The sequence below is a fragment of the Rhododendron vialii genome, chromosome 2a, assembly GCF_030253575.1.
Source record: "Rhododendron vialii isolate Sample 1 chromosome 2a, ASM3025357v1".
In the NCBI taxonomy this organism is placed as follows: domain Eukaryota; kingdom Viridiplantae; phylum Streptophyta; class Magnoliopsida; order Ericales; family Ericaceae; genus Rhododendron; species Rhododendron vialii.
Genome location: NC_080558.1, coordinates 6,356,867 through 6,378,733, shown reverse-complemented (window position 1 = coordinate 6,378,733; position 21,867 = coordinate 6,356,867). Strand labels below are relative to the sequence as shown.

The window sequence follows — 21,867 nt, the reverse complement described above, 5'->3', positions numbered from 1 at the left end:
AAATGCAAACATAAATTGAGAGAATTGAGAACGTAAAATAAATTATTTTGCCGTGTCTTATTTGGCTCGGCGAATTAGTAAATTGTCATAAATTTTTATACTTCCAATAACTTTTTATATATTTCAAATTAGAGATTTTTTTTTGAAGATTTGATTCATACAAGTAAATAGTAATTCAGGAAAAATGCCAATTTTTAGAAGATGTGTTATGTCTGGATGCAATTAGCCGTATGTGAATTTTGCAATATCGTTTTTGTCACCTAAGCTTGGCCTCTCATTCTGTTTAATTTGTTTCTCTAGGGAAGTTATGGGTTCAACGTCAATAAGCTGCAAGCTTTCCGAGGAAGTGAAACTCAATGAAGCGGAAGATAGGATTTCTAATTTACCCGAAGACATTATGGTTTGTACTCTCTCTCTTCTTCCTACAAATTATGCAGTAGCAACCAGCATTTTATCCACGAAATGGAAGCGGATGTGGACGTCAATTACCGATCTGGACATTGAGTTTCTCGATTCAAAAGGCCGTGGTAGCCGGTGTGAAAAGAGTTTCGTTAAGTTTGTCCACCATGTGCTGCTTTCATTAGACGGGTCAAACCTGGACGGGTTTCGCGTCAGCTGTGAAGGAGTTTCTCCATGCTTCAAGGCTTCACATGTTAAATCCTGGGTTACGACACGACAGCAGTTTCATGTAATGTTCGACAACTTGGTATATACATCCCTCCATTGTTGGCGTCTCGTTGGCTCCCTGATGACCTTTTTACTTGCGAAACACAGGTGGTACTGAAATTGGGTTATTGTTTTTTTCTACCGGTTCCAAGTTTAGTTCGTCTACAGAATCTTAAGACACTCCTCCTCCATTCAGCTGTATTTAGGGATGGAGATTCAGCCTATAGGCTCATTTCTAGCTGCCCTGTCCTCGAGGATTTATCCTTGATCAAATGCAGAGGGAGAGATTTTAGGCTTCTAAAAATTTCGGCTCCTTTACTGAAGAGGTTAGTGGTTTCATATCTAGAACCAGCTTGTTACTGGCCCGATGATGTTCTTTATCATGTTAGTTCAGACGAGTACAAGACCGAACTCATTACGCCAAGTCTTGTATCCTTTCAATACTCTGGTTTGGTAGCTGAAGGCTATGGCATTCACACGTTAAGTTCTCTTGTCAAAGCTCGTCTTGATTTTGAGTTACGCGAAGAAGACTACTATACATTAATGACTTCCCAAACTCGAGACATGGACATTTACTGAACTCCAATAACCGAACTTCTTCAAGGGATTTCTAATGTTTAAATTCTTTGTATTTCGGGTAGTAGTATAGAGGTTAGTTTTCTTATCTACTGTATTTGCCCCCCTCCAATGATGAGGTCTTTTTAAGTTTGGATAAACATTCCATAACTTGATGCTTTGATCTCTTTCGTACTTTTCAGTGTTCAATTTATCGTCTAGTCTGACTTTTTATCACTTGTAGACTTTTGAGCTATACTCCTTTGACAATACGGAAGAACCAGATGAGGACGATTTCAAACTGTCTTTCGAATTCCTACTGCATCAAACTCTCAAACTTCCAACGTTTCACAATTTGACTAGGTTAGAGCTCGGTGTGAACAATCGTGTTCGCTGGGTATTACTTCCATATTTACTTGAAAGCTCACCAAACTTAACAAGTCTTGTTTTTGTTGAGGTTGGTTAAGCAGTTCTCGGCTATCTAAATTCTTTTCTTCTTCTTTCTCGTTTTTTCCCCCATCTATTTCAGTTTCTTTTAAGATGCGCATTTTGTTTTTCAGGGACTTTTGCACTATTACCGGTACGGTGACAGTGACCCTGGCATTTGGGATTGGCATCCTCCTGAGAATGTGCCTGCTTGTTTGTTGTTTAGCCTCGAGACACTGGACATACGAAAATTCCAAGGGCAACAGCGGGAGCTGAAGATTGTGAAGTACTTTTTGAGTAATGCGAAATCGTTGAAGACGCTGAGCATAAGCTGTGAAAAGCGTAAAATGAAAAGAGAGATGTTAGAGGTTAGGAGGGAGTTGCTGGAAACACCAAGGGGTTCAAGAATTTGTGAAGTTGTGGTTTCTTAGTTCGAGAATGCTCACTGACATAACTAGATTCGGTTGGTAACCTGGTTTTCGATCATCTTCTTGTGCAGGAATTTGGATTATTGAGTGAGTTTATTTATTGTGCACACATTGTGAAGTTTTCAGAGGTATTGTGGCAATTCGGTTCGGAATAGGCGACTGTTGCAAGATTTCTTTTGAGGTTGCACTTGCCTCTAGACATGGACATTCGGTAATTCTGTATAAAAAAAAAAAATTGACAATCGGTGGGTTGTAAGTGTCTCTAGACACAGGCATTTGCTAACTATGTATAAAATGACAACCGGAATCTTGTTTAGTATTTTAAAGTAGTAGGTACACAGTTAAGCAACATCAATGGGTCACGTTTTTTGTTGAGCTATTTGTTTCGTGTTCTACTTTAACCTAGGCGTAATGCCTGGTACTATGATGCCAAGTCTCAACACACTGGGTCAAATGAAGATGAATTTTTTTCACTTTTCTCTTTTTATAATTGCACTTTGAAATAAACAATTTAAATACGAAATATGGACTAAATCTCGGTCACGCTGACAATCCCTCAGTCGATGTAGCGAAAAGGGATTGGACGGTGTTGTCAAGGTTTTTTGTTGGTTCTTTTTATTTATACTATAAATTTCATCGTGAAAAGGGATTGGACCGTGCGGTCAAGGTCTTTTGTTAGTTCTTTTTATTTATACCGTAAATTTTGTCGATAACACAAATAATATAAAATATTATGGTAATCATATACCGATAAAAACATGAACGTAACATATTTGTAACAGAGAAAATTTCAATTCAGTGTGCACGTTTATTTTATCAAGATAAGAGTTTCCTAAAATTCTGTCCATTACCGTGAGTTTTCAACCATAATAATGTTTTCAACGAGATCTAAAAAATTTGAACAATTGTAATCATCAATTACCCACAAAAAGCCCAACAACAAGGTCCGAGCAAGAGGATCCTCCATAGGGCTGCATACAAGTCGGGCTGAGCCGAGTTTTGTTGAGTTTGAATTCGGCTCGAGCCTTAAGGAGCCTCTTTAATCAAGCAAAATCACCCTTAACGACTCGAAAACTCGAGTTCGAACTTACAAGCTGCTCAGTTCATTTGCAGCCCCACGGCTCCTCCTCCCAAAGACATTAATAGTAACGACAAAGTCTAGAACTTTTAAACAAATTTTCAAACATTAATGCCCTCCAACAGAACTTTTTAACCCATTATCACAGCCAGATGGGATTTAGTTGGCACTTTCCCTTAATATACTACAAAATCTCAATATATGATTCTGTAATTACTCCTGCGAACTGTAATCTCTCTGTGGGCGGGAAGAGTCCGAAGCTGAAGCCATATACAGGGCACCGTTCCTCAAGAATCCCTAATTTTCCAGAGCCATGTCGTTCCTTGAAGATTTTCAAGCTAGTAATTTCCTCTCTCTCTCTCTCTCTCTCTCTCTCTCTCTCTCTCTTTATATATATATATATATATATATATACACACATAAATGTAGAAGTATATACATATGCGAGCATGCAGATGAATGCATAATTGTTGCACGTGTGGATTTGATTTGATTGTGGTGCTTTACGTAAACCCTAGATAATATGTAACTTGGTGATTTCGGGTTGAACTGCGGAATTGGTTGATCAGCGCACCATTTTGAGTTCAATCTGCGAATGATTTGGATAAATTGGATCCCAAATTTTGCGTTTTGTGTGTGTATGTGTATGAGAGAGAGAGAGAGAGAGAGAGAGAGAGAGAGAGAGAGAGAGAGAGAGAGAGAGAGTGTTAAGATTTTGCTGCGGACTAACACACAAGCTAATTTCTTTCAATGTTTACATAACAAAAGTAAACTGATAAACCCTAGATAATCTGTAACTTGGTGATTCCGGTTGGCTTTTGCAATTGGTTGATCAATGCATCGTTCTGAGTTCAAGCTGTGAGTGTTTTGGATCCCAAATTTTGCTTTCTGGCAGTTCTCATGTGTGTGTGTGAGAGAGAGTTTAGATTTCCTTGCAGACCAACAATCAAGCTAATTTATTTCCATTTTTCAGTAACAAAAAAAGCTGATAAACCAGGATAATCTTTAACTTGGTGATTCTGCTTGAATTTCATAATTGGTTGATCATAGTTCTCAGTTCAAGCTGTGAATGTTTTGGATCCCAGAGAGAGAGAGAGAGAGAGAGAGAGAGAGAGAATTTTGATTTCACTACAGAATGTGAGCACGCGACCCGGAAAATTTTCTGGAAAGCGCGGCGAAACGCTTCGATTCAGAGTTGCCACTCGGGTTTTAGCGGTGAAAGCACCCAAGGAACCGAACTCGAAAACGTTTGCCACGTTTGTTTGATTTTGAAAAAGGCTTGTAGACTGGACCGTCGTCACCTTCGATATCTGAGGTTCGGGAGCCAGGTTACGAGAGGGGAAGGGTTTTACGGCACCCCTCTCGCCCAATCTGGAGATCGGTCTCTACTCGGGCATTTTTGTAAAACATTTGCATTTTTCTCTTTTTTGATCATTTTTTAGCCAGTTAGGGCGGGGGAACAGTTAATGGGGTTTAAAACTGTAACAAGTTGCAGTTATGTGACAAAATGCTTTATGGATGATTTGCTTGCAATGATAAATATAGATTGAGAACAAGCACTGAGCAACCTGAATAGATTGGAGCACGCCGCCCTGAAGGGACATGAGCAGGATCCATACTAGCATGCACTGGCCGAACCAATGCATGCTGATAAGAGCTGCGCGCGCCACAACCCCACTGGCGTACTCCACTTATCAGATTTCACAGTCTTTGTTTGCAACCCTCTGGGCTCTGGAAAGGGACCAGCGCACACCTAGGGCAAACCACACAGTTAATAGAGCAGAATATACATAGTTACAGACAGATGAAATGACTTGAAGCCATAAAAATAGACAGGAAACCCTCTAAACAGAGTGGGGACATAAAAGAGGCCAGGATTAAGCTAAGATGCAAGGGCCAGCCACTGGATCCTAGTATCAACTGCCGTACTCCAGTCATGGAATGCCGTACGCACGTTTGACCCTAATCCATGTGCTTGGCTTTGCACCATCTGGGCTCTGGAACATGACCAGAAGGATCCCAGAGGCCTTTTGAGCAGATAAAAGATAAGCAAAAGCAACAACATCTAAGCGACTCCGAATATACAGAAAGCAGTAAACTGATTATTAGCATGCAAGGGTGATTGACAGGAAGGTAAGATAACAGAAATGACGATCCATGATCCCCACGCCAGTAGTGCTCGCACTGCCATAACTGGCGTACGGCACAGGGTTACTGGCGCATGCCATGTATCGTCTCATACGATTGTGGTATTTTACCAGGTTAAGGCCAGGACTAGTATCACTTACTAGCCTGGACCTTACTGGTCCCCCTCAGGAGTTGAAAACAGAAAGGAGCACAAAGGTGGTATACCTTTTTGTGCTGAGGTTTGAAGGTGGTATTGAGCTTAAGGCTTGGAGATGGAGGCTTAGATGGTGACTGTATATCAGTAGGGTGTACGGAAGTAGGTTGCTTTCCTTTCTCTTTCAATGGGGGAAGAGAGATAGGGAGCAAGAAGAGAGGAGAAGAAGGCTTTTTTTCTTCTTAATGTATCTAACCCCTTGCAAATGAATGCAAGGGGGGTATTTATAGGGGATAGAGAGACTGAGATCAGTTTGATCTAGGGCCTGTTTGGCTGGCTTGGGTCAAGAAGGGAGCCTCCCATGCATTAAATGCATGGGACTTGTCTTGATGGGGGGTGTAGGAGAGAGAGGGAACGCTTCTGCCGAGAGTAATCATCAGGGATACTGTGGCCGACGTCAGGGTGGCCACCAAAGTCTCGTCCATGTGGCTGAATAAAGTTGATTTGACTGGGCTTGACTGGCGTGCGCCAGTAAAAACTGGGTCAACGGCCGATGACCGACACGTGGCAGCTAACTGGCGTACGCCCAAGGAACAATGGCGTAAGCCAGTTGGGTTTTGCTGGGGCTATTTGCCTCTGGTTTGAAGGGTTTGACATGGGTTTGAAAGAGGTTCGGGACGCTCAAAGCTCAAACACACCATCATCCTCAGACTGTTCTCGACTATAATCATCATTGGGGGAAATAATAGATCGACAAGTAATGTTATCTGGATAGTCCAGAATGGGGTGTCTACACAGAACAACAAAAAAGCTAATTTCTCTCTCTTTTAACAAAAAAAAGAAGCTAACTTGATTATTGTTCTGAGATTGGGGGTTGTGTTTTAGGGTTGTTTGAGTAAAGTTTGTGGTTGCAATATGCTATGTGGCAAACCGCTACTTCAGAGTTTTCATATACGTGCTTTGAACCGAGGTCCGGGGCCTTTTATGTCTGTTTACCTCAAAGTTCAGGGTATTAGAAAATGTAGTGTTCATAGACTTTTGGACATAGATTTCGCTCCTTTAAGTCCATGTTTGTTGGTCTATTTTCGGCTTTTGTGTCATGATTTAAATTGCCAGTATCTTTCAATTTATAATGAATTTATTGAGGTGTGTGGAATAATGAAATTGAACAACAAACACGGATGGAGGTAGTATCTGATTCTGAATTATGGAGTCATTTTTGAATTTTGCTGTTTTGTTATCAATGGCATGCAAGTATGCACCTGTCTTGCTTCAGTCATAGATACCCTAATACATACATGCATCTACATGTCATAATAAATATCCCCACATGCACATTAGAACTTATACTATATGACAATTTTACACCAATGTCCAGTTGAGTAATGTTCAGTAGTCACTAAGTTGATCGATTTATTCTTCACTTTTTCAGATTTGGAATCACTGCCGAATATCCTTCAAAGGAAGTACACTTTGTTGCGTGATTTAGATAAGAGCTTACAAGGTATGCTTTAGTTAGTAGTTAGTACCATAGCGGACTGTAACTTACCAGGTATGCTTTTTCAGTTCGGTGTAGTAGCTTTAATAGCAGGAAAAAGAGGGGAACACCAAAATAATGTATACCTTTTGTGTATGGGTATAGGGGTTTAATTATATTTTGGTCAATGCTCTCTCTGTCACTCTCTCTCTCTCTCTGTCACTACAAATTTTCACATGTTTGTGTGCAAGACTATAAACACATTTGTTTCCTTCGTTTGTAAACAGAGGTCCAACGACAAAATGAGCAAGGTTGCGATCAGGAAATAGAGGAAATGAAGCGGGAAATCAGGTCTGGTAACCTTGCGCCAGATGCTTCAAAACTAAGATTCTCAGATGAGGCAGTTGATGAACAAAAGCATGCCATTAGGATTGCGGATGAGAAAGTTGCGTTGGCTAGTCAAGCATATGAGTTGGTACAAGCTATTTCACTCCATCTTCCCTTTTATGTTGAAATCTCCACACTTGTTATACAGATGGTTAGCATACAGCTATACACAGTAGCTCTCCAATTCTCAGTCTTTTGAAGTTATTGTTTGGTGTAGGCTAAGAACATCTTAGTGCGTTCATTTTTCCTTGAATTTCCTCTCAACTTGCAAGCCTCAATCCCCCATTGTTTGGGTTTGGCTACATGTAGGGATAACAATTAACCTCGCCCTGCCCCATTCCCACCCCGTCCTGCCCCAATTGGGGTGGTTCACCACCCCAAACCCACACCAAGTATGTTTGTAGTTATACCCCCATACCACATACAAAAGCCACCCTTTCATTTTTAGGTAATTAATTTACTAATAGTGAAATTTTTGTAGTTGTTCATCTAAATGGTAAGAAAACACCTGTAATGGTGATATTGTTTTCTCCTATAGAGTACAAAATTGGTTGTGTCATTACTAGTTAGTGTTTTTTCTCTTCAAAAAGAGAAAAAATAATTAAAATTAGGATACAGGGTTGGAGAAGGGTCCCTACCAATGCACTACGGGGTGTAGAGCATTTTGGTGTGTTCAAACTAAATCTGATCTGAACCATTCATTGAATAGGTCATTCAAGAAAATGAATCAAAGTGTTCCGATATCATTACTCCCTTAATTGAATAACATGTTAAATAAAATGAATGGTACAAATCTATCCTGATCACTCTGATATCAATATCCAATTAACTTGATATTTTGTGCAAGTGTAGTATTGAGTGGTCCATACGAAGTGGATGGTTCAGATCACTCTGATAGGATTTAGGCTAAGCACATTGAGGTGCCCTGCACCTCCGTAGTGCGCGCGGGGATACATTGTCCTAGGGGGTTTGGGTATGGGCGGGAAATCCATTTCCCTTTTGATATGGGGTTGGGTGCTGAAACCACTCCCGATTAGAGATCATGGCGGGGATGGAGAGTGATTGTATATACGGGTACGGGACCCGCCCCAATGTCATCCGTAGCTACATGGGTAGGATTTGTGTGATTCTCTCTCTCTCATGCACGTTGGGTTTGAACAACTCTATCTATTTCTTCCTTTTGTTAGAGTTGCATGAATATTAACCGGGTAAATGAAGATTTTTGCATTTCCTTTTCCGCTTAAGCTCATTCAATGTATGTCTTACCTTTGGTTCGGTTAGAGTTACCGATTTTAGGTCTTAAAAGTATAGGAGAATAGTAGTATTAGGGGAGTTTCTTTTAATTGTCTCATACATTCAACAATACAAAAGCACATCAGCATAAATGTAAAGACAAGATGGCCGATCAAATAAAAATATATAAAAAACAAGATGAACATAATGGCTTTTAGTGTGGTTCGGATTTTTAACCTTTAAGGTAACAAAATGTTTTCCCTGAGTTTACCAAAGTGGTTTTCAACTTTCCAAGATTCTCCCACAATATTCAATGTAAACCCATCAATTGAGCATCAAGTTGAAAAAATAACCACCTACAAACACCACATAAGCACAACAAAGGTTAGCTCCCCTAACACACCAGGGTAGCCTAACAGTCTTAATGCTGTTGGGGCCAACCGCCAACCCAAAGGTTTTGTGGTCAACTTTTGCTGGCAAGTGGCAATGCCTTGACTTACGCAAAACTTGGGCGGTTGGAGGTATCCGGAGTTTACCCTCAGTAACCCAACCTTTGAGTCATTACTCCTATGACTTCCCAGACATGTCTCTACGGGAGACAAACTTGAGACAACGTACAGTGTATATCCGAGTAATAACGTAGAGATGAGGTTGGGATAAAACTGTAGATGAAGTCTAGCAATCAAATCTTCTTGAGAAATAGAAACACTTTTGAATGGAGGTTACCTGAGCGCACTTTCTCATACATGCAACATAAAGTAAACTCATGAAAGAGTGAATCAAGAGAGAGGCAATGACTACTCGAATGCATTTAGAAGAACTTTGGGGGTGTATATATAGCCCAAGCCCCAAAAGCTTGTAACATCTGTGTAATTTGAGATTCCTTTCTGGTGAGCCAAGTTAAAGTTTGTAGACTAATTAGCAAGTTGGTCAACCAAGTATTCTAGTCCAAGGGACTAAGGATAGAACATGAAAATGACATTGGTCGACCAAGTTTCTCAGCTGGTCGGCGACCAAGATATTTTAAATGCTTACTAGGAATACAAACCTCTACAGGGTTTGATGAAGCCTTGGTGCCAGTCGACGATTGCAATATTGCATACATACCTCCTATTCTCCAAGCTCTCTTTGGCGGGACTCCAATTTCAAATGGGGCTACATAGTATCACGTACAAGTTAGCTTAGTATTGGTTTTTAGATGGTTGTCAATTGTAAAAGAGTTGAAGTTGTTTGGTTGTATATAGTATCGAACAGTTTTTGTTAGGTTAATGTCCAGATTACCTTTCCAAGTTGTACAGCGTCACTCTTGCAATTTAGTGCTCTTTTGTTCATACATATTTGGCAGCTTTAGGTCAAATAAGTTGGAAAAGGTAAATATTGATCGTACAAGTAAAAACTATTGGTTAACTTTATTTCACAGAAAGCTAGCGAATAAGTGCTACCAAACAAGGCCAATCTCGTTGTCCCACACAAAGAAATAGACAGATATTTTTTTTATTGTGTGCTTAACTTGTAGGGTTATGGTTTAATCAGACTGTGCCCTAGGAACCCAGTTCACTCACTCGATAAGTTATTTGCAACCTAAACTATGCTCAGGAATCTATGCCTTGCTTCAAATGATTTTCTTTATTGCTAGATGTAGACTACCTGTTAATTTTGCACATAACAAGTTGCATTTGATATCTAAGGTCTGTAGTTGTGAACATGGTGGTCCAAATACTAGTAGGGCTGTCTTTAACTGACTGTTTTTTCAACACAATTGTGATCTTAACCTGCCCAGTTTGTTTCAATGTAATTGGAGTCCTTGTTTTTAGGGAATTATATTGTTCAACCACACAACTCTATTGAGTCTTTGAATTTCAAGAATAGCTGCATCCACATTTCGTTGTGGTGATTGTGGAGATACCTAGTACTAAAAAGAAGATTGTGGAGATACCTCTCCATGAAGTTCCTATTTTATGGACGAGTGCTTGGCAGAATACAATGTAATCTTTCAGTACTATGCAGCGATGATACATTCGCTACCTCTTGCTTTGGCACCTGTTAAAAGAATCACAATATCTACACGATTGATCTCATAATTCCCATTATTTGGTTAAGAGTGATTTCTGTGATTATGAAACAGGTAGATTCTCATATTCAACAGCTTGATCAATATCTGAAAAAATATGATGAAGATCTTCGGCGTGGTATGTTTCTTTTACCCTCTCCATTTTCTACTTTTGTTTCATGCATTGTGGGCCTTAATGTTTATGTGGCCACATAATGTTTCTACCTTTGTTGTCAGAAACCTCCTATTTTAGTGTTTCTTTTTAACTTGTGACAGACAGAGAAAGTGTTGCTACTACTGGGTCCTCTGTTCAAAATGTTGACAGTAATAACAAACCTATGAAGGGCAGCGAGAGTGGCAGAGGAGGGCGTAAGAAGTAAACTACCTTTCCTACACATGGATTTTCAATTTTTTTACCTGTTAGCTTTTTATTTAGACCTCACATTCGGGCCATTGAGGCTCTTGATCCTGTTTGATTTCCTTGTTTGTTGGAAGCTCTTATACTGTATCATTGAACTACTTTCTGTGTCAATTCATGAAATTTCAGGTATTATAGAGGTCTTTTTCATTCACAATTTCATGTTACCATGATTATCATTTCTCTTTTAGTAATCTCTGAGAGAGAGAGAGATTGGGTACAAAGATTTAGTTAAAAAAGGGACAAGGAAAATATGCGAGAAGATGACCTCTAGACTTATAGAGAAGGCACAGATCAAGCATGAGAACTTATGGGCAGAGTGAGAGCTGTGGAGGATGAGTAGTCTCAACCAAATAATTGCAATTAACTCTTCCTTTATGTCCTGGCTCATGCGATGTTAGGAATCAAATTAAACCAAGATGGGTGAATTGCTCCAAAAATGTCAATGAACCTTTATTGAGTAGGTGATATTGGATTTCTCCCCTGAGTACATGATAACTCGCACCCGTACGGATTGTACATTTAAGAACATTAAGTACGAATTAAATCAAATATATCATGCTCTATTGTTTGATTTTCTGATTTCTTTCGTTGTTAGGTAATTTTCTTTGCTGAGTCTTTTTTCATTAAGTAATTTGATTTCTGATGTTTTAGTTGCCAGCTTCTCATTCGGTGTTTCATTTGTTACGTTCTGTTTGATGTATAGGTTAAACAGATAATTGTTTAATAAATTAACTCATTTATTGAAAACGATCCAACCATACAAGATCAAAAGGGGTGTGCCCCTGAACAACCAAAACACCCATCTAGAAACAATTACTAGCATAATTCACTAACAAGGATTATTAACTAGAGTGATTTTTTGTTGCCAGCTTCTCATTCAGTTTTTCCATTTGGCACATCATGTTGGATGTAATTCAATATATATCTTCAAATAGGTAAATAAATAATTGTTTGGCAAATTAATTCGTTTATAAAAGACCACCCAACAATACAAGATCACAAGGGGCACACCTCTGAACAACCAAAACACCCATCTAAAATCACTAAGTAGCATAATTCACTAACAAGGATTATTAACTTGTGTCTTTACCAACTAATTTTTTCTTCTAGCTTTGATTTGGGGGCATGGTTCCACGGCATAACGTACCTTGAGTTCCTCATTTTCTGGATGTATAGGGGGGCCACTATTTCATTGGTAGAACTTTTTGAGAGTAGCCACTTTGTGCATATATTGCCAAAAGTTAGGTGTGTCTCCAGTTCTCCCCTGTCCCCCAGTGATGGGAGTTTACATAGGTATTGTTATTGTTGTTGTGTGATTGATGTTAACTTATTCTTTAGCATTAAACGTAGTTTTGTTTTATGATACTTAGGTTTCTTTATTGTGGAGTTAATTTTGACAATATAAATTATCCAAACCCAAGGGTCATCTTGTTGGTTTGGTATATGGACAAAAATGGATTTTTTTTTTTGAGGAAACAAGAAGATAAATGTTGGTGATATCTTGAATATAAAGATATCTAAACCTATACAAATAAGATCCTTGGTGAGGTCAAAAAGCGATATAGGAAGTGCGACTTCCAATTTTTCATGGATTTTCGAAAAGGTTTAAAGTCGTGTGGAAACAACTTATTGTGTTTTGATGCAACAAGTTGAATAGTATTCTCTTACCTCATGTATGTTTCGGTCTTCTAGAAAATGAAGGTTTTCAGCCGTTTTAATAGAAAGAGAAAAACTATGTTCCTTTCTAGACCCTAAAGAAGACAAAGGAACCTAAAAATGAGATAAAGTAATGTGAACAAAACTATGGTTAATTGTAAAGAACAAATCAACATAGAAAATATTATGGTTCGGTATATGCACAAAAATGGAAACGTTTCTGAGAAAACAAGAAGATAAATGTTTGTGGAATCTTGAATATAAAGCTGTCCAAGCCTGTAAAGTCCTTAATAAAGTCTAAAACCGAATAGATACAGGATGTGCAACTTCAAATATTTCAAAGATTTTTTGAAAAGTTTTAAGTCGTGTGGAAACAACTTATTGTGTTTTAGTGCAACAAGTAGAGTATTGTTCTTATTGTCCTTCTTGAAAGTATATGTGCTTCTTAGGTTAGCATGATAAAACCTCGCTATCTTTTTGAAGCAAGTTGCAAAAAATGTGAACGCTAGCTTCATGAGAGTCTCTTCAATTTTATGTCTTATAATATAAACATAAATATTTTATTGATTGTTGTAGCAGTATACCTTTACAATCCAACCCTCAAGTCCCTGAAATCAGCTAGAACGCCGAGAAGTACGATTTGAAATCTGCATCTTTAATAGAGAGGGGAAAGGAGGCTGCCAGAGTGGAAGATTTTTACCCTATTCAAAATTTGGGTGTTTGTTTTATAAATTGTCATCTTATGACTGCATAAGGCTATTCCTGGGAAGGAATTGTAATAATAAAAAGGTATTTTGTACATACATTCTTAGCTTTATTTTGTCTACCATCTACAAGGTGACAGAACGCGGAATATACGCTCCGTAATTTCACCATGCTGTGTGATGTATTTTCATTATCTTATTTTAACAGTTTTTGAGCTATAAATTAGTTAATTTATTGTAGTTGGTCCAAGTACACTCAAATCTCTAAACCAACTGTTTCGAAGTTGTAGTGATGAAGAACCTTAGAGGAAGAGGAAGAAACAGATAAAAGAGGGAATGAGGAAGAAGTATACAGGGAGAGAACTTCCATACAATATGTTGGAAGCCCTTTGTGTTGGTCCTCCATCACTTAATCCTACTAAGGCTAATGTCTCTCTTTGAATATTAGTATCAGACGACCTTCCTCTTGCTTCTAATTCATCAACCTTTTGTCTACAATCTCATTCAGTTTTTAATTCAAAAGGCAAGTTGTTATCTAATGGGAGTAAATGCCGGCATTCGCTTGTCCAGTGTGCCCGATCTCTTACATTTTTCCATTTATTTTGGGACTTTCTATTCTTACAAATACGAATAGTGCTTGCCTGTGAAAATATCTATAGTTTCTGCTTGGGAGAATGGAGTGGCAGAAGATGTTAACTGAAGGGTAGTCTAATGAGTAGGAAAGTGAAGTTGTCTCCGTTGTGTATAATGGAAGAAATGAAGAATATTGGAGCGGTGATGAAATAACACGCTTTTGACAAAACACCATTGAGTAGGACAATGAAGTTGTCTCCGTTGCGCAGAATGTAAGAATGTTGTTAGCAGGGATGAAATAAGACACTTCTGACGAAAAGCCATTTCAACACAACAACAACGACGAAAAGCCATTTATTGAACAGTATTTATTTGTTAGTAGCACATTTATGGCTTTACTTTATTAGGTTAGTGCTTCCACATAAAATCGCTTTTCAGGAGCATGCATTTAAAGATGAAGCATTGAATGCAGGGTAAACTTTGATGCACTTTTCGGATATTGCATGATTGGTCTTTTTAGCTGCATCAGCATGTTGAATTTTAATGTTGTTCACAATAACACCCCTCAATTGTTTTTGTCCTTTGCCGCGTGAATACCTAATTCTATGTATATTGTTTAGCAGGTTGTATATTCATATAAACTACTAGCAATGTTGTAGATGGGTGTTATAGATTGGTATTTTCTTCAAAATTTTGAGAACTGCGCTGCACGTAGAATAGCTAATTGAAAATTCTGTTATCTAACATGATGGATAAGCTAAGAACTTATAATCCCGAGGTCTAGTTTTTAATTAGGTGGCATTCACTTGGTATGATGAGCGCATTTCATTATATTTGCTGGAAAGATGTCTATTGACCAATCATTTTCTCGCCTGTTGTAAGTTGACAGTGATCATTTTCTCATGTCTATATTGCCTATTTGTCCAGGACTCGCCTAGGTGCAACAACGGCAGCCACTTCAGCTGCAGCTGCAAATCCAACCAGCATGGATTTGGATCTACCAGTGGATCCCAATGAACCCACATACTGTTTCTGCAACCAAGTGAGCTATGGAGAGATGGTTGCCTGTGACAATCCTGACGTATGTATTCATAGTTCAATTTACCTTATTTTCTCTTTCTTTTTGGCTGTGTTTCGATCAAGGATTTCTGGAGAGATTTGCGGGGGGAAGGAATACAACAACAACTATATGGGCTGAGGTACGGGTGTCGGGTGCGGGTGTATCAAGTGTTACATGTAGTTTCTATCTCAAGTACATAGCACAAGTTTAATATTTTGCTTGATTTTCTTAAATAAATGGTGTTTAGAAGGTGCCTTGGTGTTTTCTATGGATAATATTATTAATATAAGCTCTATGCGTATTGCATAACAGATACGAAATATGTTTGCTAGGTGAATGTCCAACTAAGTATATTGGTTTGGAACCCATATCTGAGTGTGGGTGTCCAATTTTTTGTTTTATGCATTCAGAGGAGTCCGTGTAACGTAGGGAAAAAGGGTGGGACAAAAATAAGATAATGAAGGGAAGAATCTTGTGGCATATGAGTATTTCTGATAGTGAAGGGAAGCAGAAAATCTTTTTCTGATACATATGCCGCAGGAGCTAATTTTATTGCTCTATTTTCTCTATTGTTTCTTTTCCCAAGTAAATCCCTCCACTAATCCATGGGCCAAACACAGCCTTTGTGTGCTCCTCTTTTCCTTAACCTATGATCTAATGAGGTGCTCTTACTCTCGTTCAACAGTGTAAGATCGAATGGTTCCATTATGGCTGTGTCGGTCTGAATCAACAACCGAAAGGAAAGTGGTATTGTTCAGAGTGTGTTGGAATGCAAAAGCGTAAGAAAGGAAAATGAGGTGAAACCATCGGTTCCATTGCATTATGGATGGTTTTCAGCCTTTCTATGATGTTACTGAATGCTGGACCAAATAACTTTGGTACAAAAGTTCTTTGTTATGTTATGAAATGTTTGGATTCTGTTGTTATGTAGTATCTGAGATAGTTATTCTAACACACACACACACACACACACACACATATATATATTGGATCAGTTAACTAATAGCAGGGTCTCTTAGGATATGCAGAATGCTCATCCATTTGCCCTTTTTCATAGACTTGTCGGTTGTCAGTTTTTGGTTATTTACAATAGCCTTTTACTGTTTTATGCTTCCTTGATACAAAAGCTTATGATTGCCCTAAAATGCATAATTCATATTGGATTTTGTTTAATGGAATAACCTTTCTGTGACTGTCAAAAATCCCCTGGGATCTGAGTTTCACTATCCTCATTCCCATACATTCTGATTTGGTTTAGCTCTCATTGGAGAGACATATAACACCTCCTTTTTGTTCTGAGTTATTTTTTTAACAGCATGAAGCTTTTTTCCTCCTTCTCCAATGCCTAGCTAAGAGCAAGTCCACCAGCATGCCAATCCCTTGCCTTCGCCAAAATTTAGCAGAAAATATGGCAAAAGCAGCTAGCTGAACTTGCTGACAAATCTTGGTGAAGTCATTTTTGTGCCAAATTTGATTGAGCTTTGCCAAACCTTACCACCACACCCAACCTAACCAATTTCTCATCCATCCTTTATCCTTCTAGGGAAAAGTTATTAATGTACCAAAATAAAACCAAACAGATGCAGCACTTCCAACACTCAAACCATATCGCTGTTGTTATGTTATTGTTATAGTATGGCAGTGAGTACTGGTAAATTTCTAAGTTAAAGCATTGGTGGTCTAGTGGTGTAATACTGTTCTTTTTCTAAATCATTGTTTTGTGGGGCCCTCAGGAATTACCCGGTCAGGTATGTGATACTTTTCAGATTGGGTACGGCAAAACCCGCCCCACCCCGGGGGTTGCCATGCCTAACCAAGAGTCATACATATAGAAGTCGAAGAAAGGATTCCGTGAACATTATTACGATGACAGATCGAAATCAGAGTGCATTTTGTTAGCAAGGCACAAACGTAAACAGGAAATATTTTCTCACCCCTTCAATTTTCTCATTCAATGACAGGAAATAGGTTCCATAAACTAGATATAGGTTCCATAAACTAGATATTCGAATCTGGTTAACCAGATAAGCCCTTAAAAGCCTATGATTTTCTCTACATTACATGACCTCAAAATTATCGCTACATTCGACAGAATGACCTCTCAACATGATTCTAATAACTATTTTACACTACGCACCAGGAACGATACACTGCATAGGCTAGAACCAAAAAAAATTATTTTCATTTGTGGCAAATATCGTTAGTCTGGTCAGACAAGAGAATGATCAGCTAGGATCCTCAATAATCCATGCCGCCCGTACTTGCCACCACCCATTGCACCGATATCATTCTCATCCTTGGGAGATTCAACTACAACAGCTTCTGTGGTTTTCTGCAGTGAAGAGACACAACAAACAACGTAACGAGATTCATGTGTACAACCAGACAAGCACACACTCGAATCAAAACCCAAATGGCAAATAGGAGTTCGTTCTGTTAACCTTGCCTCATCGACCAACACGGTTCTTATTACTTTCAATGGGTCGATATTAATGGGAAGGAAATCTGATTTTTGTATTATTTGAGTTTTGTGAGAAGATAGCAACAGCTGCAAGGCCTTAGCAGATGGTGATATAACAACCCAGAGGTCCAACAACAAATCTGAGGTGTTAAAGCATCTGTTGAAACTATGGGGGTTAGTGGCCGGGCTTGGTTCCTGATGTTATTTGATTCAGTTTGGGGGAAATAGGAAAAGCAGACAAGTACAACAGTCCATATATACTAATCATCTAAGACCAGATACATACCACATATACAATCAGAGTAATAGAAAGACATAGCTGCAATATGAAGAACTTCATGTTATCAATTCTTGTAGAAACAAAACAAGCAAGAACAAAAGCTCTGGGAAGATCTCTCTTATGCACTCTAGAAACCTGACAACACTGCTAGTATTCCAGTACTAAAACCTGCATATTCTTAACACCTGACCCTTTTATTAACATAACTCTAGCCAAGATGGGGGCACAAGCTCAAAAGTAGTACTGAAGAAAGAACCCACAATTTCATTGCCAACAACTGCAAAACCAATTTCCACACCGAAATGAAGTTAGAAATTTTGCAAATGATGGAATATATAATAATCACTTCACGAAAGCTAATAGCACAAAAAAATGAGTAAAACAAAGTGAGAGAATGGATGTTGCTTGCTTACTTAGGTTCTTCGGCCCTTGCTTTTCTGCTTCTTCTGAAATTTCTTCCCCCTCCCAAAGGTGTCGACAAACCATTCGTGATACCTCCTCGTCAGAGTTCTCCCAATAGCCAACCCAACTACTAGCCCACTTCCATATCCCAAGGCAATGACCATCCAATAAATACCACTCGAAAACTCAAGATCATGACCTCGAAATATAGGCGGAGGTGGTGGTGAGGTCATTGAATTTCTGCATGACTTCGACAATGGGACACCACACAATCCCAAATTCCCATCATATGAACTATTTTCGAATGTACCAAATTGTTTCCCTTGAGGAATAGGGCCAGTGAGTCGATTATGAGAAACATTTAAGAAGGAAAGGAAAGTGAGTTGGGTCAGTTGCCAGGGGATGTGACCTGAGAGCAGGTTTTGAGATAGGTCCAACGACTCCAATGCTGTCAAGTTTGCCAACGATGTGGGGATAGCACTAGTAAGTTTGTTGTTGGAAATGTTTAGCAATTGAAGCCCACGGAGACTTCCAAAGGATTCTGGGATATCCCCAATGAATGTGTTGTTTGAGAGATCAACCACCACCAAGGCACTTTGAATCCTCTCGTATAACCTGTGTGTCCCTTTGCTGACCACTCTCATTGAGTAATAGGAGCTCCACACATCTGAATAGGATACTGTCAAATGAGTTGTTGGACCGGCACGTAACTCGATTTCAAATTCAGGATTTGAACGCATATATGTCAAATTCTCTTTGTTGATCATTTTCATTCCATTCCAGTTGCGAATGTATTCTTTTGGCAAATTACCTGAAAAGCCATTGCAAGAGAGGTCAATTATCCGCAACTTTGGAAACATTGAATTGTTTTTGGGATCCCCAATGTCGCCGTGGAATTTGTTTGATCCCAAAAAAAGAAGCTCTAACTTAGGAAGAGCTTCCAACCAAGAGGGGAAAGTATCCTCAATCTGATTATTTTGAAGAACAAGACATTCCAGCATTGTGCAATTTGCCAATGATCTTGGCACCGGCCCCTGTAACTGATTTCGACCTAAATCTATCATCAACAGTTGGCAATTCATTGTGAATGTTGAAGGAATACTTCCTTGGAAACTATTGCCACTCAAATTCAACGTGAGAAGATCCTCACTGGAACTGGCCAAACATGGAGGTATTGTGCCATTTAAATTGTTGTTGGACAAATCAACCATACGAAGAGAATTGTTGTGGCACATTGACGGTGGAATTGCTCCTGTCAATGCGTTCTCGCGGACATTATAAATAACAGTGCTTGGTGGTGGAATGGGAAGCGATCCTTGAAGCTTGTTAGAGCCGAGGTTGAAAACTATTAGAAAATGCCATGGGATGACAGCTGGCTGTTGCTCGAAACTTGTCAGAAAGTTCTGGCCAAAGTCGACATATTCCATTGTTTCTTTACTCGAGTTCCACATCCATATTGGTATTTCGCCTCGAATTATGTTATTCTTTATACTTAACACCTGCAATTCATCTTGAAATCTTAGAATGCTAGGGAACTCGACTAAGTTGCATGACTCCAAGTCTAGACTATCAAGCTTTGGAAGAGTACCATTGGTACTATTTTTGTCGAGCACTGTTAGATTGTTTCTCCCTAATTGCAACGAGACCAGGTTTGGGAGTTTCATAAACATGTCTAGCTCGACAATACCAGTGAAGCTATTAGAACCAATACTCAAATAATCAAGACGCTTGAGTTGAGTGATTGAGCTTGGAATCGTGCCATGGAAGTGATTTCGTGCAAGATCTACGTATGTTAATTGCGTGAGGTTCATGAACCAGGATGGGATTTTACCGACCAGGTTGTTTATGTCAATCGCTAAAAGGGAAAGTTTGGTCCGGTTTGCTAGCGACTGGGGGATCTCACCTTGTAAGTTCATTTTGGACGCATACAAGTGATTGAGTTTGAGTAGCTTCCCTGGCGGTAAAGGAAGTGGTCCTGCGTCAAAGTCGTTATGGCCAATTCCAAACTTAGTTAGTTCTGATAGGTTTGCCAACGACGAAGGAACCTGGCCACTAAACTTGCAATCGTAAAGGTAGAGGAAACTGAGCCGGGTTAGATTGCCAAGTGGAGATGGAAGTGTCCCAGATAAACTAGTTTTAATCAAATCCAAATAAACTAAGGATTCAAGTCTACCAATTGAATCTGGTAGCTTACCGTACAAGCCCGTGCAGTGGAATATCATTGCCTTAAGGCGACTATTGCTTTGAAATTCAGGTAGAGAGCCGGTGAGATTTTCGTTCCAAGCTACATTAAGAATCTGTAGTTGTGGTAGACGAAAAATGTCCATTGGAAATTCACCATACAACGAACATCCTTCAAGATTAAGAGTTGTTAGAGAGGATATATTTGACAAAACACTTGGCACTGAAGAAGATATGTTCACCATAGAAAGGTTAAGTACTTTCAGGTTGGTTAGGTTTTGAACTAGGTCTCTTAGACTGGGTTTTTCAAGTTTCAAAAGACTTTCAGAATACAAATCAATTTCCGAAGTCAGATCGAGGATAACTAATTTGGAAAGAGATGAGATTTCTGAAGGAATTTGACCGAAAAATCCAGATTTGGATAGATTGAGACTAGTCAGCCTCGAAAGATTTCCAATTCTGGACGGTATTTCAGAGAAATTGAACTTATTATCAGCAAGGTTTAGGGTACGAAGGTGGACAAGGGTAAATAGGCTGCTATTGGAATTGATAGAACCATGGAGAAAGCTACTGCTGAGGTCGAGGCCGATCACATGACTAGTGTCTTGGTCACACTCGACACCATCCCATGAGCAGCAACCATCGCTCTTTCCACCAAGTAGCTTCCATGATTCAAGTTTTGGATAAGCAGAAGGGCCAACAGAAGCAAACTTGTCAATGAAAAAATTATGCTTGAACTGCAGCAAGGCCTTGCTCTCATTTTCGTGGCATAATGGCTGCGTAGAAGAGGAAGAGTAAGTTAATATGATAAGATTAAAGCAACACAAGATCAGGTAAATGCGAAGATACAAACATGAGTCCATGATGGAGTATGTGTATAGCCAACGCTAGTTACCAAATCTTGGATGAGAAAGCTTGATGCCTTTGATGTTCTCTTATAGTTGGGCTTTTAATTGGGACTCATCTACCTTGATAGTTCATACACTGGGACTCCTCTATTTTCTTGATTATTAATTGGTGTGGGCCAATTGAGAGTGTACCAAGTCAGTAATGGAAGGTGTCCAGTAGGAGCTGCATTTGACCATTTGTATAAATACGTGTCAATGTAAAAGAGAGCAGAGAGTGTGAGAGAGCTCGGGGACCCACTGATGTGTATGAGATTGTGTGTGAGATGAAAGTGTGTGTGAGAGGAGAGCTGTAAGAGTCTGAGTGATTGAATTGTGATTTTGCTTGTGTTGGATTATAGAGAAGAGTTTTTTTTTTTATCCCCTAAATTCCATACAAGGAGCTCAGTCTTTTCTTTAAAAAAAAGCACGTGTTAGCCTCTATAAAATGTCACGTAAGGCCTTGATATATTAAGATGAGAGAGTTAGAAAATAAAAATTAATTACGATCATTTAGGATAATATGATTAGAAAAATAAGATTTTTGCACCGGTTCAAATAGATTAAAAATTGGAGTACTTCAATTTTTTTTGACAAGGTTTATATATTAAAAAATTAAATGCTTCAACTTTTAATCCGTTTGAACCAATGCGAAAATCTTATT

The 21,867-nt window shown here is 38.9% G+C and overlaps 3 protein-coding genes across 7 annotated transcripts; 2 read left to right on the top strand and 1 right to left on the bottom strand.

The window, feature by feature from the left end:
• The first annotated feature begins 307 nt into the window (after positions 1-307).
• Positions 308-3,495, top strand: LOC131317021 (FBD-associated F-box protein At3g49020-like). The gene is made up of 4 exons (XM_058346603.1): positions 308-688; positions 775-1,050; positions 1,466-1,678; positions 1,782-3,495. Exons 1-4 carry the CDS (start codon positions 308-310, stop codon positions 2,076-2,078), a joined length of 1,167 nt encoding a protein of 388 aa, XP_058202586.1. The 3' UTR covers positions 2,079-3,495.
• On the top strand, positions 3,352-15,921 carry LOC131315903 (PHD finger protein ING1). Of its 2 annotated transcripts, XM_058345133.1 has the most exons (7): positions 3,352-3,494; positions 6,867-6,938; positions 7,199-7,386; positions 10,657-10,720; positions 10,858-10,957; positions 14,863-15,016; positions 15,681-15,921. In XM_058345133.1, the coding sequence occupies exons 1-7, from the start codon at positions 3,467-3,469 to the stop codon at positions 15,789-15,791; spliced, it is 717 nt and encodes a 238-aa protein (XP_058201116.1). In that variant the 5' UTR covers positions 3,352-3,466; the 3' UTR covers positions 15,792-15,921. The 2 variants fall into 2 exon arrangements, with proteins under 2 accessions (XP_058201116.1, XP_058201115.1); XM_058345132.1 differs by lacking the exon at positions 15,681-15,921 and having other exon boundaries at positions 14,863-15,306.
• A 988-nt stretch (positions 15,922-16,909) lies between these two features.
• LOC131316764 (receptor-like protein 7) lies at positions 16,910-21,271 on the bottom strand. 4 transcript variants are annotated; one of them, XR_009197267.1, is made up of 3 exons: positions 18,150-21,267; positions 17,818-18,013; positions 17,343-17,716 (listed from the first exon to the last, which is right to left on the bottom strand). XR_009197267.1 is itself a non-coding variant. In XM_058346201.1 (3 exons), exons 1-2 carry the CDS (start codon positions 21,180-21,182, stop codon positions 18,150-18,152), a joined length of 1,941 nt encoding a protein of 646 aa, XP_058202184.1. In that variant the 5' UTR covers positions 21,183-21,271; the 3' UTR covers positions 17,717-18,013. The 4 variants fall into 4 exon arrangements, 3 of the variants coding, with proteins under 3 accessions (XP_058202183.1, XP_058202184.1, XP_058202182.1); XM_058346201.1 differs by lacking the exon at positions 17,343-17,716 and having other exon boundaries at positions 17,717-18,013; positions 18,150-18,949; positions 20,042-21,271; XM_058346200.1 differs by lacking the exons at positions 17,343-17,716; positions 17,818-18,013 and adding an exon at positions 16,910-17,327 and having other exon boundaries at positions 18,150-21,268.
• Between the last annotated feature and the right edge of the window lie 596 nt (positions 21,272-21,867).

Excerpts from the sequence above, each read along its gene's own strand:
- LOC131316764 (XM_058346200.1), bottom strand. The coding sequence starts at position 21,182 with ATGGACTCATGTTTGTATCTTCGCATTTACCTGATCTTGTGTTGCTTT.
- LOC131317021 (XM_058346603.1), top strand. The coding sequence starts at position 308 with ATGGGTTCAACGTCAATAAGCTGCAAGCTTTCCGAGGAAGTGAAACTC. Across the intron at positions 689-774 it reads CGACACGACAGCAGTTTCAT|GTGGTACTGAAATTGGGTTA; the intron begins GTAATGTTCGAC and ends TGCGAAACACAG. Across the intron at positions 1,679-1,781 it reads CAAGTCTTGTTTTTGTTGAG|GGACTTTTGCACTATTACCG; the intron begins GTTGGTTAAGCA and ends TTTGTTTTTCAG.
- LOC131315903 (XM_058345132.1), top strand. The coding sequence starts at position 3,467 with ATGTCGTTCCTTGAAGATTTTCAAGCTA. Across the intron at positions 7,387-10,656 it reads CTAGTCAAGCATATGAGTTG|GTAGATTCTCATATTCAACA; the intron begins GTACAAGCTATT and ends ATTATGAAACAG. Across the intron at positions 10,721-10,857 it reads TGATGAAGATCTTCGGCGTG|ACAGAGAAAGTGTTGCTACT; the intron begins GTATGTTTCTTT and ends AACTTGTGACAG.